This window comes from Balaenoptera borealis, assembly GCF_965194805.1.
Source record: "Balaenoptera borealis genome assembly, chromosome: 6".
NCBI lineage: Eukaryota > Metazoa > Chordata > Mammalia > Artiodactyla > Balaenopteridae > Balaenoptera > Balaenoptera borealis.
Genome location: NC_138863.1, coordinates 3511845 through 3528605, shown reverse-complemented (window position 1 = coordinate 3528605; position 16761 = coordinate 3511845). Strand labels below are relative to the sequence as shown.

Below are 16761 nucleotides of genomic sequence, written 5' to 3'. Positions count from 1 at the left end.
AGTAATTTATATTTTCAGGCTGACTTGAATCACTAGGGGGGAAATACACACACGTGTGTGCGCACACACACGTGAAAGGGTGAAAGAACATTCAAGTCCTGGGTTTGAGGGCTCTGTACTGATAAGAAGGAAGGAGAAAGGTTTTGGACTCATTTGTATCTAACTACCACCCATCGCCTTGAAGGACACAAAAGCCCCAGTCTCAAAATCTCTTTTCTGTCTGTCACATGAAGAGAGGAGACCTAAGTGTTGAAGGTCTAGATTGAAAACACCTTCGTACGTCTGAATCTGTGACTCAGTCTTAAAAAACAAGACAGCCCAGCCAGATTCTTGTTTAAAGATTGTGTTGTTTATATTAACTCAACACTGTTTATATATTCTTATCCCTTCTGGACCATACATAAGAGAACCAAAAACATCCCCAAATCTCACTGTGTAATTTATTCCTAATCATTTTCTCTCAGTGAAGCACTGAATTTGCTAGAAGTTTTACTTTTCCCACACTCTGTGAGGGGTGAAGTTACCAACAAGTGGCAAATAATATGCACAGATTTCAGGGACTTCGAAGTCAGAATGTCATCTGTCCTGACCCATATCTTTGGTGGACCTAGTAGGTCCATTGTGGCTTCTCTGAGCTCAAGCATCATGTTGGGAGGTGACTCAGGAAGGTAGCTGGGGTGTGCTAGGGCCTGCAGGGAACCCCCAGTGCAGGGGACAAAGGCTTATCCATTGCCCCTTGATTATGAGCAGAAATCAAAGGAGTTGAGAAAACTCTAATTAGAAAAGATACATGCACCCATGTTCATAGCAGCACTATTTACAATAGCCAAGACATGGAAGCAACCTAAGTGTCCATCAACAGATGAATAGATAAGGAAGACGTGGTACATATATATAATGGAATACTACTCAGCCATAAAAAAGAATGAAATAATGTCATGTGCAGCAACATGGATGGACCTGGAGATTATCATACTAAGTGAAGTAAGTCAGAGAAATACAAATACCCTATGATATCACTTATATGTGGAATCTAAAATATGACACAAATGAACTTATTTACAAAACAGAAACAGACTCACTGACAGACATAGAAAACAAACCTACGGGTACCAAAGGGGAAAACGGGCAGGGGAGGGATAAATTAGGAGTTTGGGATTAGCAGATACAAACTACTATATGCAAAATAGATAAACACAAAATCCTTCTGTATAGCACAGGGAACTATATTCAATATCCTGTAATAACCCATAATGGAAAAGAATATGAAAAAGAATATATATGTATTTATAACTGAGTCACTTCGCTGTACACCAGAAACTAACACAACATTGTAAATTGACTATACTTCAATTTAAAAAAAAAGAAATCAAAGGGGTTGAGACTTGTTTTCTTCTCCATCCCAAACCACCATGCCACATCCTTACTGCCATTTTTTTAGTTTGAGTTAAAACTCATAGCATTAAAAGTTTTTATAAAATCTTTTTATACAACTCTTAAGTTAAAACTTAATTACCCAATCTACCATGAATTCTTGAATTGTTCCCATAAATTTATGTCAAGAGGAGAGAATTTCTTGTTTTTCTGTCAATCTTTCCATTGGAAAGGCAAAAGGAGTCTGAAAAACACATGGCTGTCTCTAACAAAGACCAATTCCTAAACTTGTTTCTAAAAGTAAACTATTTTAAAACATTTTGCAGCTCTATAGGTAGTTGGTTTTTTGACCCTTATCACACATCTGTGTACGTAATAGTTTCATAATTCCTGCATTGACTCATCATCTTCTTTCTAGTAACTCCTGATGCCACATGTCAGTATGGGTTGTGGATGAATTAAGAGATGATAGATAGATAGATAGATAAATGTAGATGTACAGATATAGATATACCATGTATACATGGACACAGGGAAAGTCCATCAATGGAATAAAATACTATTCCAGACACTATGGAGAACAGTATGGAGGTTCCTTAAAAAACTAAAAATAGAACTACCAGATGACCCAGCAATCTCACTACTGGGCATATACCCTGAGAAAACCATAATTCAAAAAGAGTCATGTACCACAATATTCACTGAAGCAGTATTTACAATAGCCAGGACATTGACGCAACCTAGGTGTCCATCGACAGATGAATGGATAAAGAAGATGTGGCACATATATACAATGGAATATTACTCAGCCATAAAAAGAAACGAAATTGAGTTATTTGTAGTGAGGTGGATGGACCTAGAGTCTGTCATACAGAGTGAAGTAAGTCAGAAAGAGAAAAACAAATATCATATGCTAACACATATATATGGAATCTAAAAAAAAAATTGTTCTGATGAACCTAGGGGCTGGACAGCAATACAGACGCAGATATAGGGAATGGACTTGAGGACACGGGGAGGGGGAAGGGTAAGCTGGAACGAAGTGAGAGAGTGGCATTGACACATACACACTACCAAATGTAAAATAGATAGCTAGTTGGAAGCAGCAGCATAGCACAGGGAGATCAGCTTGGTGCTTTGTGACCACCTAGAGAGGTGGGATAAGGAGGGTGGGAGGGAGACGCAAGAGGGAGGGTGTATGGGGATATATGTATATGTATAGCTGATTCACTTTGTTACACAGCAGCAACTAACACAACATTGTAAAGCAATTATACTCCAATAAAGATGTTTAAAAAAAAATACTATTCTAGTAATAGAGAAGATTCCCTCTAGAAACAACTAAAAGAATCGAGAGCCCTGTATTTCCAAGTGGCCCCAAAGAGATGGGTGTGTGGAGTCGGAAACCACCCAATTTCATTTAAACACAGATGAGATACGATGCAAACTCTACAAAAAGGATAAGGTGGAGAAACAAGGGTCACTTTAAAACTTAAACTGGAAAGAGTAAAACAGGGAATCCTTGCCAACAGCTCAAAAAATAACTTGTTGCTGCTTCTGACAATGCAGGGCATATTGAGAAAGCACAGCTGCTTTTAAATCTAGCGCTGTAGGAAAGCAGCTGGGCACTCGATATATGGCTTTCGTCATAATCCGTTACAGAAATTAACAACGTAAAGAGATATGCCTTCCTTCTCCTGACTGTGGCCAATATATCAAAAACTAATGAGCTGTCCCTATAATTAGGGGAAACCCTTTGCTTTGGGGTCTGTAAACCAATAAGACATCTAAATACCCTTGACTGTGGAATTAGTACCAATATCTTTTGCAGAATTACTCTTAAGCAAAGCATATCGGCTATTTCAATAACCAGTTTCCCACAGATGAACAATCATAGCTCATGTTCCCCTGAAGGAGAGGTTACGGGTCCCCCAGAGTTCCACTGCCCAGGACAAAAGCAAGTCACAACTGTCACTTCCAGAAACACGTCTAACTCATCATGGATTTCACATAAAATGTGCACATGCTTGGGCTCAGACACATAGAGAATGGCAGGCTAGACTAAGCCAGGGTGTGTGCTTAGGAAATTGGGACCAGAACATTGATCCCATGGGTCACTTCCAAACCCATTTATTTCATGGATTCCAGTCTGAATTGTCTTGTATTCTTCTAAGCAGTTTTTTATTAGATTAAATCACCAAGTGGATGAAATCCTATGCTTCGTTGCATCACAGACCACAAATCAACTCGAGTCCCAAGATGAGGCACCAGGGAAATGACTAAGGGACACATGAGTTCCTGGCTATGGCCCCCAAAGCAGCCCTCATTCAACTTTTTCTAAGATCCTGGGGACAGGCAACTTGGAATGTGCAGAATAAGCCCAGGAGGGGCCACACAGAGCCACTTTGAAACTTTCTCCATACAAGTCACTCCTGGTCTGAGAATTAGAACCCCAGCAGATTAAACTGTTCAGAAGAATGCTTTCTTAGTGCTGCAGTGGACCTGATAGTTTCACAGCTCACCTGTTTTACTCCCAGCCAGCCGTTCTGCGCTCACCACTAGATTGATGGTTGAACTAGAAGCTGACCTCGCCATTTGCGGAAGTGGAGGCTGAATTTTCTCTATAAAAGAAAAAGATACACCACTAATAGGTAACTCAGAAAATGAAAGGCTTAGGAACCCTATGGGACTGAGGCAGGCTTGCCGTTCTGGGTCATGTCTTATGTAAGGAGGGGCCACTGAAACGTAGAGACCCAAGAGGTCTCTACACACACTGCTTATGTCTGTTGTCTGCATGTTTCATTCATCTCAACAAGCAAACGGAGGAAATTTCTGAACCTGGAAGAGATCCTCTCATTTTTCCACATAACATCTTCTGCTTCCTTCCAAGGAAGTAGAGCCCTGGGGTTGAAGGGTCTTTGGACTCAAATCTTCATGGGTTGTATGGTAACTGATGGGAATTGCCTTTCCTCAATCATAGTTCCTGGATATGACTAACTCTGGCCCAAGAGAAAAGAATGGGAGCCTCCCCTCCACGTCCCAGGAACAGCAGGGGTCGAGAAGAGTCAGGGGTGGGGGTGAGGGTCCAGGAGAACTTGGGGAGGGGGCTGGGAAATCATGCAGGCCAGGCCTCGGGACAGCAAAGGAGCCACAGGGCCGACACAGCAGAGCGCAGAGCCTGAGCACGGTGAGACCAGGGGAGGGAAACGCTGGTGCCCTTTCTACAGCGCCTGTGGACATCCCGTGGCCCCTGGGATGAGACTCCCTAAGGAGCCATGATTCAGTGGTGTTTTCTGTTCACTGAGCATGGAAACATGCTTCTGACACGGGACATGGTGGGCAGCCGAGACACCGCCAGCTTCCGTGGCCATATTTCTTCCTCCCTGGGAAGGGGCTGCACTCAGGCCACACGGATCTGGTTTCCTGAATCAAGTAGCCCAGGACCCCCAAGGCAGGACAACAGTTCGCAAGGAACCCATTTTCCATTTTGTTAAGTTATCAAGTTGGGTGCAACCGAAACACACAGGATTTCATTTTAACCTCGTTGCTGTTTCAGAAAAAGGTCAGTGAATAAGCATGGTTCCCTTTATGGCCCCGTTGGATATCCCACGCAGAGATAGGTACCAACTTTCCTTAAACCAAAAGTGCACTTACTTGTGCTGAAACTGCCTTGGTAGATGGCTCTGACCTGAGACCTTAGGTAACAGATCACCATGACATGGTACGTCTGCCCAGGGAGCAGGCCCCCGATGACGTGCTCCGTGACCGTGAGGTTCTGCTTCAGAACCAGGGACTGATCGTGGGCCGAGGTGATGGTGAGGTTGTATAAATAAGGGCTGGGGGGCTCGGGCCTCTCCCAGTGGAGTTTGGCGCTGTTCCCTGTGATTTCAGACGCGTGGACCTCTCGGGCTGCCTTAACTGCAAGATAGAGTGCTGAGAGCATGAGACAAAAAATAAAACCCTAAATGACTGTAACACACAGGCCAGAGATGAACTCTTAAAGAGATGTACCAGTAGACGGTTGATCTGAAATTTAGGTGAGGCAGACAACTAGTTTCTCTTTCAAGCTCCTGAGAAATATTGATCTTGTAACCTACCAGCATATGTGAAACGTGAAATTCACAGTAATCAAAAATCTCATTGTTCATCGGCCAGGTACACAACTACCTTTTTTTTCTGTTGAAAATCTCTCTTATTAAGGAAATACTTTGAAAACGTGTGGTCCAGCGTGCTTAATTTGAAGCGTTCAAGACAGAATGAGGCCCCTAATTTAAAATATGTTAAATATACATCATGGAACTTTAGGGTATGACATGAAATTCTTTCAAGGAATCCCTGCTTCTCTCTCTTCATAAAATGAAGACAATCTCTATTTTTTCAGGAGCACATACATCCTGCCTTCACTTTTCTATACAGTTTGTGACTCTATAGGAACTTCTAGCATCTTCTTTGCAGGAAAAATAAAATAACACAGTCTGAGTCCCATTAAGCCCACCAACCCCCCACCCATATCTAATCCAGCCTGGAATGCATTCTTCCCAGGGACAGTACCAGCACGTAGTTCAGTCTGTTGGGACAGAACGATCGTCTGGGCTCTAACTTTTCAATTTGCTAAACGAAACGCCCCAGTGTTGCCACAGCACAAGGCTTGGGCCTCTCCTCTATGGGTACATGCTTCACAGAGGGGACAAGACTTGCAATTACAAAGCTCCATCCAGATCTTCGGGAGTCATATTCTAAGGGAGGCGGGTCTGGCTCCAGAACTAAAGCATAGAAACATAAGCTTCACCATTTAAGAGCTGACAACAGGCTTTTTCTTTCTCTCTCTTTCACTCCCTCGATGGGGTCTAAAACCCTGCGTCTACTTAGAGCTCATCCCTTTAACTGAAGACAACTGCATTTCCAGGAGAGCTGGGTGGTGGCCGCCCACGGACATCCCTGAGAGAATGTGCCGCTCCCATGCTTGCCCCGATGGGGGTTCGGGGCTGGAGCAGGGAGTGGGAAAACGGGCAGCAGAGGCGGCGGAGGGGTGGGTATTTCACCTGCTCTTTGCTTGGAACTCACCAGCCTCACGGGGGGGAAGAGAAAGATTGCTTTCTAATATAGAAAAAAAGGGATGCTTTGGTAATTCCATGCTCAAACCAGCACCTTTCAAAATACATCGTCTAGATGTCAGATTGCAGATCAAGGACCGTGTCTGGATTGCTTTGTAAACAGGCTTCAAGGGACAAGCCCTGGACACAGTAAATGAGACATCCCAGGTAGATGGCTTTCTTACCCATGGGCTTAGCAGTGGCTGGCCTGGTGGCGGCCAGTTTGGCTGCCTGGGGCCTGGGGGCCTCGGGCTTTGCGGCCATGGGTTTGGCAGCAGCAGGGGGTCTGGCAGGGGCCGGCTTAGCTGCTGCGGGCCTCGCAGCCACTGCGGGTCTAACTGTGGCCGTCTTCGAAACCTCAGGCTTGGTGGCGTCAGGCTTGGTGGCCATGGGCTTGGCAACTTCAGGTTTGGTGGCCTCGGGCTTGGTGGGCACGAGCTTGGTGGTCACAGGCTTGACGACCTCGGGCTTAGTGGCCACAGGCTTGGCCAAGGGCTTGGCGGCCTTGGGCTTGGTGGCCTCAGGCTTGGTGGCCATGGACTTGGCAGCCTCAGGCTTGGTGGCCATGGACTTGGCAGCCTCAGGCTTGGTGGCCATGGGTCTCCCAGCCACGGGTGTCTCGGCCACAGGTCTCATGGCAGCTGGCTTTGAGGCCGGCAGGTTTACCACTGTTATTGGTTTGGTGGTGTTGGTCACTGGCTTTGCTGTGGTCACTGGCTTTGCTGTGGTCACTGGTTTAGATGTAGGACTTGAAGTAACATTATTCGGAACATTTCTGTTAAAACATATTAAATATTATTTCAACTCATACATATTTTCTTCTGCTATCTAAAATAGACAAAGACATAACTCCATGCTCTATGCAAAATTTGCTATCTCACCAAAATGCACGCAGTAGCTTTTATATATTATATATAGCATTGCATATACTAAATTCCTTCCTTTTAGGATCTGTGCCACAGAAAAGACATTGAGCAGCATATAAAAAATAGAATTATTAAAAAGGAAGCCTCTATTGTACTGTAAATACACCTGAACTCTTATTTTCAATTTATAAAAGCTGGAAGAGGGTAAAGAAACAGAAATAAATATTGTCATAATAATAATACTTATTGTTAATAATAAATAGTAAAAATAAAATATTTAAATAATGCTCTAATTATAAAAATTGACCAACTGAAACACATACACCAAAAACTAAGATCAGTTAATAGCTACGCTCGTTATAAGAAAGTAGCCACTCAACAAGATGCTGTGTTAAATGAAGCTATCTATGAAATAGACAGACATAGAGAACAGACTTGTGGTTGCCCCGGTGGTGGGGGCGGGGGGCGGTTGGGGGAGGGATGGAGTGGGAGGTTGGGGGTTATCAGATGTAAGCTGTCATATACAGGATGGATACATAACAAGGTCCTACTGTATAGCACAGAGAACCATATTCAATAACCTGTGATAAACCATAATGGAAAAGAATATTAAAAAAAGAATGTATATATGTATAACTGAATCACTTTACTGTACAGCAGAAATTAACACAACATTGTAAATTAACTATACTTCCATTAAAAAGTTTAAATAAAAAAATAAGCAAGATGCTGTGTTGAGCTGGAAAATGATCAAGTCGGCATACGCTTTCATTCCTAGGGCATATTGTATATTTTTGTTTGTATTAATTTTTGTGTATGTGGTTGTTTTTCTCACAATTTCTCGATTTACTATGAATCTCTAAAGAGAACAGCAACATAACCATCAGACATGGTAGCACAGACCCAATTTTGTTCATTACTTGCCCTGAGATGAACATTCATTATTTTATAGAAATGTCATGCTATATGGTATAGGCAGTATATTTTCAAGTTGCTATCATAAAACTTCAGATACTAGGTTGCTTTGTTCATTCTGTTTTCCTAAAGATAAAGTTGAGCCAACTTGACGGAATGTTCGAGGGAAATTATACAGATAATACAAGGCTAGAAAAACAGAACCTGTGAAGCTAGATCAAGCAGAATGAGCATGATAGCACCAGAGAAGGGTCACCACTGCCTCGGGAATGATTTTCAACTTACTAGGCTGAAATGTGAAGCGTTCCCTCTGAGGACAAAGGCAAAAGCTGAAGGAGTTAAGGGGTATAGGGAGAAGTATGGGCAGTTGGAAGAGGTCACCCTGGGGCTCAGCCAAGAGTAAGGCAGGTAGTCACTTTACAAGGATAATTCGAATCTGCATCTCGTCTGGATGCAACAGACAAAACCTCCCCTTCTCCCAAAGCATGATCCTCTGTGACCTTCACTTGAGGGGCACAAATTGCTGGTACAGTGCCTGACCTCAGTTCCTGCCACCATGTCCCCCTTGCCCAGCCCTCTGTCACACAGCCACAGTGCCCTCCTCTCTACTCCTGCAGTTGGCACCAAAAATGGTGCTGGACATAAGGCCACGGAGCATGTGCCGAGCAGCCAGCATCACCATGGGCACTGCAGCCCCACCCACCTCCCAACCATCTCATTAGTCTTCCTAGGAGACCTTGCGTGTCACCTCCCTTTGCTGACACCACCACCTGTGTCATTACAGCATTAATCATTTTGAGAGATGGGGAGTCCATTTTTTGCTTGAAGTATCCAATCTTTCTGTATGAAATCATTGCACACCAGTTATAGTAGACTGTTGGGACATATGGCCCCAGTGGCCCATTTTCTCTGTACCCATGCCCTTTGCAATGTGATGTGGCAGGTCCCCCCCAACAAGCCCAGCTCCCCACTCTTGAATCTAGAGAGGCCAGCTTTGGACACGCTTTGGCCAATAGGATAAGGCACAGGTAACAGTGTGCCAGCTCTAGCCTAGACCTCAGGAGGCCTTGCTCACCTCCACCTTCTCTCACGGAACCCTCCCAGTCTCCTTGTGCACAAACCCAGGCTTGCCACATGGAGCCCAGATGAGCCACCCACATGAGACCACCCTAGACCACCAGTCCACAGCTGACCAGCAGCTGACCACAAACATGAAAATGAGCTCCATAGAGGCCAGAAGAACTGCCCAGCTGAGCCCAAGCAAAACCCACCAGCCCACAGAATCTCAAACTACATAAACAGTTGTTACTGTAAGCCGCTAAGTTTCAGGTAATTTGTTACACAGCAAAAGCTAACGGATACAACAGACTCTTCCCCTGAAATGCCCCACGTGACATTTGGGAAGTCACGTTTTCTGGATTTCAACATCCTCACCCCATAAAGTTAGGTGTTGGCTGAAGGACCTCTGCATTCCCTCTAGCGCTCTAATTTCTGAGGCAGTTATTATAATCACTTACATTTGTTTGTAACCAAACTGCACAAGATTCTTTGCCGGTTGGTCCCCTTGGAACCAATCACACTGTTTCCTGATATCTGGGGACAGGTAAAAAGCATTTTTACCTAGAGAAAAAGAGAGAAAGAAATATTTAAGGGCATGTGAACCACATGCAAATTAAAATCAATCTGCTAAGGAGTTAAATGGATCACGTATAGGTAGTCCGTGAATATTTGTTGAATTAATTCATTCTTCCAGACAATCTAAGTCCAGTGATTTGAAACATGAAGCATAATGGTATTTGATCCATAAAACATCTTAAGCCTGTATCTCCTATTTGGCAATATTTGGGTGATTAGGTTAAAGGTAACGCTTACTCAATGTGAGGGAAGAGAGGAATAGAAGAAAAATCAAGTGCAGAATTTACCAAGTTCCAAGCTCTTGAACATCACATTATAATAGAATTACTTTGAGCATTTTCTCAATGCTGTTTAACAGAACTTCTGTTTTAATTTTCCGAAGACGTTAATAGCAGCTCCTGGGTGAACTTGCTGGCCTACCCTTGCTTCACATTTTTCCCCTAAAACTTTAGGGGGACAGGTCATATTTTATAAATCTCCCTCATTTGTTAGATGCTTTCCTGTGCCTGACTCCATCAAGGCAGTGATGAATGATACGCCTCCTCCAGGATGTGCAGTCTACTGGGACCACATACCCATAAATGAATGACCAACGGGCCATGTAATAGATGCGGTAAGTACAACATCCAGATTAACAATGCCCAAGCCTTGGGAGTAGGGACCATCGCAGTGAACAGGGGCTCTGGAGATAATTTTTGAAGACAAATGCGGGTTTGTTGCTGAAGCAAGGGTGGAGATCATTTAGCGGAGGGAGACCCATATTGGGTAAAGGCTCAGACGTATCCAAGTGTAGGGTTGGGGGCTAAGCCCAGATCAATGCTGCTCCTTCTAGAAGCTTCCCTGATCCCCATCAGGGCACACTCAATGTGACATAATAGCGTATTATGTCATGCCTAATAAATGTGCACTTGACCCCTTCACCCACCTAGACTATAAACTCCCAGGGACACAGTCCATGGCTGGGAGGGGTCTAGTCAAGTCTGGTTGAATAAACGAGTGAACAAGGGCAGGATTCCCATCTGTGTCAACTGCCAACCCCAGCTCCTAACAGTGTGTCTGGGATGTGGTAGGTGCCAGTATATACTTGTTGAATGAATGGACGGGTCAACACGGGCACACTAGCTATCATTCCCATGCCCGCGGCCCCATCCCTGGGAGCCAAGCGTGCGCAGGACTTACTGCTGATGAAGGATGGCAACAGCCTCCCAAAGCGCATCAGAGGCTCTTCGTTGAGCTCAGTAGACTTGTCCATGTGTTTGAAGAAGACATCGTTTGGTTCACTGGCGAAGCTGTACAGCTCCCTGACGTTCACCTTCCTACCAATGCCCAGGATCACGAAGAAGTAACCCTTGCATTTGGCCTGCAGGATGGCTCTCTGGGCCTCCTCCAGCTGCTGGTTCTGCACCTCGCCCGTCAGCATCAGGACCACGAGCTTCAGGTCCCGTGGGTTGGGTGCACTTTCAAAGATGTTCTCGATGGTATAGTCAATGGCACTGCCCAAAGCCCTGGTCCCCTGGAGCTGTGTCATCCTGCTGCCAAGGAAGGCCAGGAGCTTCTCCTTGGAGCCGTAGTCAGTCAGGGAGAATTCCACCTTCACGGGCGGCACGCTGGCGTTGCCCACGTACTCATAGGGTGCGTGCTGCATGACCGCCACTCTGGCGAAGTGCTGGGAGGCGTTGGGGTCCGGGCTCAGGTCCAGCTGTTGGACCAGGTACTCTATGTACTTCCTCATCTCGTTGAACTGGAACAGAGTGGTGGACTCGGAGCTATCTAAGATGAAAGCCATGTCGATATCCACGTCACTGCCCGCTGCTCTCCGGTCCCTGAAGGAAGGCCTCCAGCTGCCGAATCCACAGGATGGGTCGATGTTGCAGATGTCTAGAAAGAAGCATGGCAGCACGTTTACTCTGTGACTCTCCTGGCGAGATACTGCACATCAGTCTGCAGGGAGTCTGGGGTCATTAGAATTGTCACATAATGTAGAAACCTATGTATACCTTGCTGACAATATCGTGGCCAGATTTCAGTTTTCATCACCTGGCACTTACTAGAGGAAACAAATCAAGCTGAAATCCTTGTTAATAGACTATGGCATTGGCATAATGAAAGAAAAGAAAAGAAAAGGAAACTACCTTACTTCTTTGCCACTCCTTGAAGAAATGTGTTCCAGAAACACATTACCAGAAAATAAAACAAAACCAGGTAATAAAATTCTGGACTCCAAGGTCAAAACATAAGCAGAGCCCACTTCCTCCTTTGTTACCTACAGAACTAATCATTCTCTTAACAAAGAGAGGCTCTGTTTGGGGGCAGTCAGCTTTAAGCATGGAAACTACTTACGCAGCATACACACTGGTAAATACAAGGCTATGTGAATCTTCATTTAACTCAAGCTCTTTGTACAGATGATGATTATTCACTCAAATGTCCCTCTGTGGATAGTATGTTTCGCAATTGCAGCCGGACAGATTTTTTCTCTTAGAGAAGCACCTTACCCAAGCAAACGTGACAAGTCAGGACGTTCTTCAAGAAGTCCGTGAGGTCTCCGCTAGCTGGTAGGATAAGGGCATGACCCACCGCTGTGTTATTGATCTGGTTTAAACAAAAGGAAATCCTTAGTAGGAGTACACAGGATAAGTTCCCATTTGAAAATGTAGCCGAAGAATACATTAGAGTCACATCAATTAAATAAACCCCCCAATAGATCAATATCTTCTCTTTCTTGGGAAGCGGGGTTAGGAAGGAAGGCACTGATTATGACAGGAAAACATAGGTTTTCTTCCAATGAGATGAACCAGAGCTCAAATCCCACTCCTGCACTTTCTGCTGGACCTGAAGCACAATTATTTAACTTCTCTGGAATTCAGTTTCCTTAGCTGCAAAGTGAAGATAATGGTAAATTCCCATGAAGTTATTTGGAAGATTAAATTGGATAATGTATGTAAAGTACCTGGTATAGCCTCTACCAGACAGCAGGGACCTAAATGTCATTGTTATCTAGCAATAATAATAGCAACTAATAAATATTCACTCCGTCCCTCTCCCATGGGCCCAGGTCTAGAAAGGGATTTAACAACAAAGCAAGTTATGAAATCACTTCCAGAAGACTCAGAATGTCCTGCCCATCACAGCCCCTGGCACATCATCATTAAATTGAATAAATGAATGAATATTTGACTTTTTGAACTTGCTGAAACTATGCTTTTTAGGAAACATGCGTGGTTCTGGATCACTCAGCCCTCACAAGGGGAGATGTATACATGATCCCCTAATAGGAACGTAAGGCTGGTAGCCCAAGCTGGAGTTGAAAGCCCAATACTGTGTTCTCAAATTGGCCTGGAGTTTGGCAGAATAAACCCTAAGAGATGGTGCCAGTGACCCAATTGTCTCTTGCTGACGTGGCAGTGATAAAACCATAGACTATCCAGTTTGGAAAGGAAGACGTTAGGGACCATCTCATCCACCAGCCTCTGTTACAGGTGAGAAATCTGAGACACAGAGAGGGTAAGTGACAGAGCCATGTTACTTTCGGTGACTTAAAGCTAGAAGGTGATCGTACTAACACTAGAGGCAAGGCCTCCTCACTCCTGGTCCCGCTGTGGCCCTTCCTGCCCATCACCCACCCATCCTGGACTGCAAAACCAGAATCAGCATTGAGTAAATATTAATTGACTAATTAATCTTTATATATATATATATATATATATATATATATATATATATATTATTAGTATGACAATTATACAAGTCATTCAAGCAAAGAATAAGGAAACACTTAGCTGCTTCATAGGCTAAAGCTAATGCTTCCTTGTCCTATGCTTAAATGACTTGTTTAATTGTTAGATGCCAGCCTGGCTGAGAAATGTTTGAACAGGGATGCAGCTTGGGTGTTGGGCTCGCTGATGTCTGGAGAACCTCGCTAGGAGACTGTAGGCCTCCAGGATCAGCCTGGGAGAGTCTCCTCCAAGAAGCGAAGAGGGACCTGGTGGGAATAAGTCATGGGCATTTGGATGTCCATCTAGTGCCAGAGCCATCAGGCTGTTCTGGAAGTCTCACAAGTGAGACCAGCCTCATCTAGAAGCTATGGGGTGCAAACCCATCAGGGAGGGTACAGTTGCACCCGAGCACCTTCTCAGAGTCAGAGATGCCCAGAGCACAGACCTGCAGGGCGTTGAGCAGCTGCCGGTCCTCCTGGCTCGTGAGGAACAACGGTGTGATCCCAGCATCCGAGAGCTTGAGCACGGCCTCCCTGAGCTGCGGGGACTCCCTCGTGGGTTTATTGCTGAAGAAAACAGCCACCTTCCTCATCAGGAATCCATTCCGCACCCGCTTAAACGTGTTTCTGGCCACGAAGGACATGGCAGTTTCCAGGCTCTGTTGCTTGGACGTCAGAGCCACCTGGAGGTTCTTGATCTTGTCCTGGAGAACGGACTTCTTCTTGGAGTCAGCAAAGCGGATCTCCGTGGTGACCTCGTTGTTGTAGGTGACCACGGCCACGCGGGCCCCCCGCGGGCAGTTGCTCTCGGCGATGGTCAGGTCGTGCACAACCTTCAGGACCACATCCCTCATCCGGCTGAAGGTGTCCTGGGTGACCCCCTCGGAGGTGTCCAACGCGAAGGCCAGCTCCGTCGGGAAGACGGGGCATTCCAGGGGCCCTGTGGGAAGGGGGAAGGTTTTCACAGACAAACTACTTCCTGGAAAAGGGGTCTTCTGCTTTCCTCGGAAGGAAGTCCAATTACTGAAATGACTTACCGTAGCAGCAAGCTAGAAGAGAACAGAGAGGAGAGTGAAAGCCTGGTCCACCGGGTGCGAATTTCACACATAAGGATAAAAATGAGGCACAGATGGCAGAAAATCGTGTACTTACGACATTTATCTTTGATGCTCTGGACCAGGGCACATTGCTGGAAAAGGAAAGAAGATGTAAGAGAACAGATAGAGAAAGCTCACAGGGCAAGGGCTCGCGAGGCACACATGCAACTTACGTCCATCGAGTCACCTCTGCTGCCTTTGTAACCCTGCAAAACAAGGACGGGGGCTCAGAGCTCACAGATGTGAGGGCTGTGGAGCTTCCCGCCAAGGAACAGCCCGGGGCCCACAGACGCATGACAGAGGGAACAAGGTGGGCCCTGGCTGACCTTGATCATTTACAGGCTCTCCCTATAAATTTGATTTAACTGCTCGAAGAGCAAAGGAGAGACTTTGAGGACAGAAGTGTTTCCCCTGTAAGATAAATAGCTCCACGCCTTGGAATCCAGGATACTCATTGCAAATCAGTGTAAATCACACATTTGAACTTGAGTCTAAATGCTGCTTCTCCCGAGAGAAGAGCTGCCTTTCCCTTGCTGGCTTCCTACATCCTGTCGCAGGAGGGACACCCAGAAGTCACTTAGCTACCCTGAGGCTCCAGGTCTAAGCATCCTGGGATTCCACCCCAGGGATACGCTCATGGCTGCCCTTGGCATCTCATCCCAGTGTGTGGCCACCGAGGGTCAAGCTGTCACCTCGTGGGCTAGCCAACGTCTTTCCATCCAGCTGCTCCTGTTCGTCCATCCCCCGCTGCAACTGGACTAACCATCTCCCGTTAAAAGCTCCTCTCCAGATTAAACACCTGACTCTACCATCTTCTCCTGGGTTCAACCAACCCAACCCTCTAACCTTTCTTTCTAAGGATAATTTTCCCACTTCCTGAGTTATCTTTTCCATTCTTCCGTGAACCTCATCCATCTCAATGTCAGGAGACAGTACAGGAAGAAATGCAAGCAAGGAAACAAAGACATTCATGATGAAGGATATGGAAGGACTGGAGAAAGGTGCCCTCCTGGCTCTAGATCACTAGTGGGGTTTCAACCACTAATCAATAGCTCCCTTGGGGATTTTATAGACCAAAGGGTATCTTCCCCAAACCAAGGTCTATACTATACTCCTTCCACAAGATGCAATCAAGAGGTATTCAAACGTGTTCTCTTTAGTTTGTCCTCAACACAAACCTCAAACAAACCTACACCAGGAAATTGTAAAGGCAAATCACGATACACCCTAGATTATAGAGCTCCATGTGAAACTTGCTTTAAAATTTTCTTGGTACTCTAAAACTCAAAAGCTATTTTCTCCACTGTGGTATCAGAAGGGAAGTGGTTAAAAAACAAACAAACAAACCACAACAACAAAAATGCAGACAGGTCTTTTGTGAGGAAAACAGATAGTGGAAAGTTTTCAAGGAGGACCATGTGTAAGGCACCCAGGCCTCGGGCAGCTTGATTGGAAATGGGTAGGTACTTACAGATGGCCCTGGGTAACCAGGGTCTCCCTTCTGGCCAGCTATCCCTGGAGGTCCTGAATTTCCCTAGAAGCAGAACAAACATTGCTCAATTGTGGCAGAAGATGGAGCATTCTCAGCTTCTGCAGCTGGAAGGGGTGGTGGAGGTGATCTCGTCTAATGTCCCCCATCACCACAAGGAATCTCTCACTTTAAGAGACCTTAAGTGTCTCCAAAATTCAGGTATAGGGACAAGTGGCCCTAACAAAACTGATGTGCATCTCCCACAACTCTGTTCTCTGGCAGGTCAAGGTGAGATAGATGCTTGCCTGAGAACCTTTAAAAAGACCACTATGGATGCATAAAAAGGAGTAACTGACAATTAATTAGCTCACTTTTCGATGTAGATAACCAATCCAATGTTTTAAAACTCTACCATGAATAATAAATGATCTAGTTTGAATGTCCTCACTGAGAAAATTAACAGGATAATTACAATGAATTTAACTATATTTTAAGCTAAAAATAACTGTTAGAAGCCTTTGCCCAATTCTAGGCCACAAGTTGCTAATTCAAGACTCAGGGCAATCTTAAAAGGATGAGTAAACATCCACTACGG

General features: G+C 45.1%; 1 protein-coding gene across 5 annotated transcripts in view; it reads right to left on the bottom strand.

Moving 5' to 3' along the window:
* COL6A3 (collagen type VI alpha 3 chain) overlaps positions 1-16761 on the bottom strand; it is a 93410-nt gene that overhangs the window by 8880 nt on the left and 67769 nt on the right. For 4 of the 5 annotated variants that reach the window (XM_082396670.1, XM_082396669.1, XM_082396672.1 and 1 more), the window contains 4 exons: positions 16167-16229; positions 14869-14901; positions 14751-14787; positions 14604-14647 (listed from right to left, as the gene is read on the bottom strand). In XM_082396670.1, the coding sequence (XP_082252796.1) occupies positions 14619-14647; positions 14751-14787; positions 14869-14901; positions 16167-16229 (162 nt within the window). In that variant the 3' untranslated portion in view covers positions 14604-14618. Of the gene's footprint in view, positions 1-3896; positions 3996-5028; positions 5293-6652; positions 7243-9765; positions 9869-11062; positions 11762-12378; positions 12476-14044; positions 14539-14603; positions 14648-14750; positions 14788-14868; positions 14902-16166; positions 16230-16761 lie in introns of those variants that run through there. The other variant, XM_082396673.1, reaches the window with a different exon arrangement.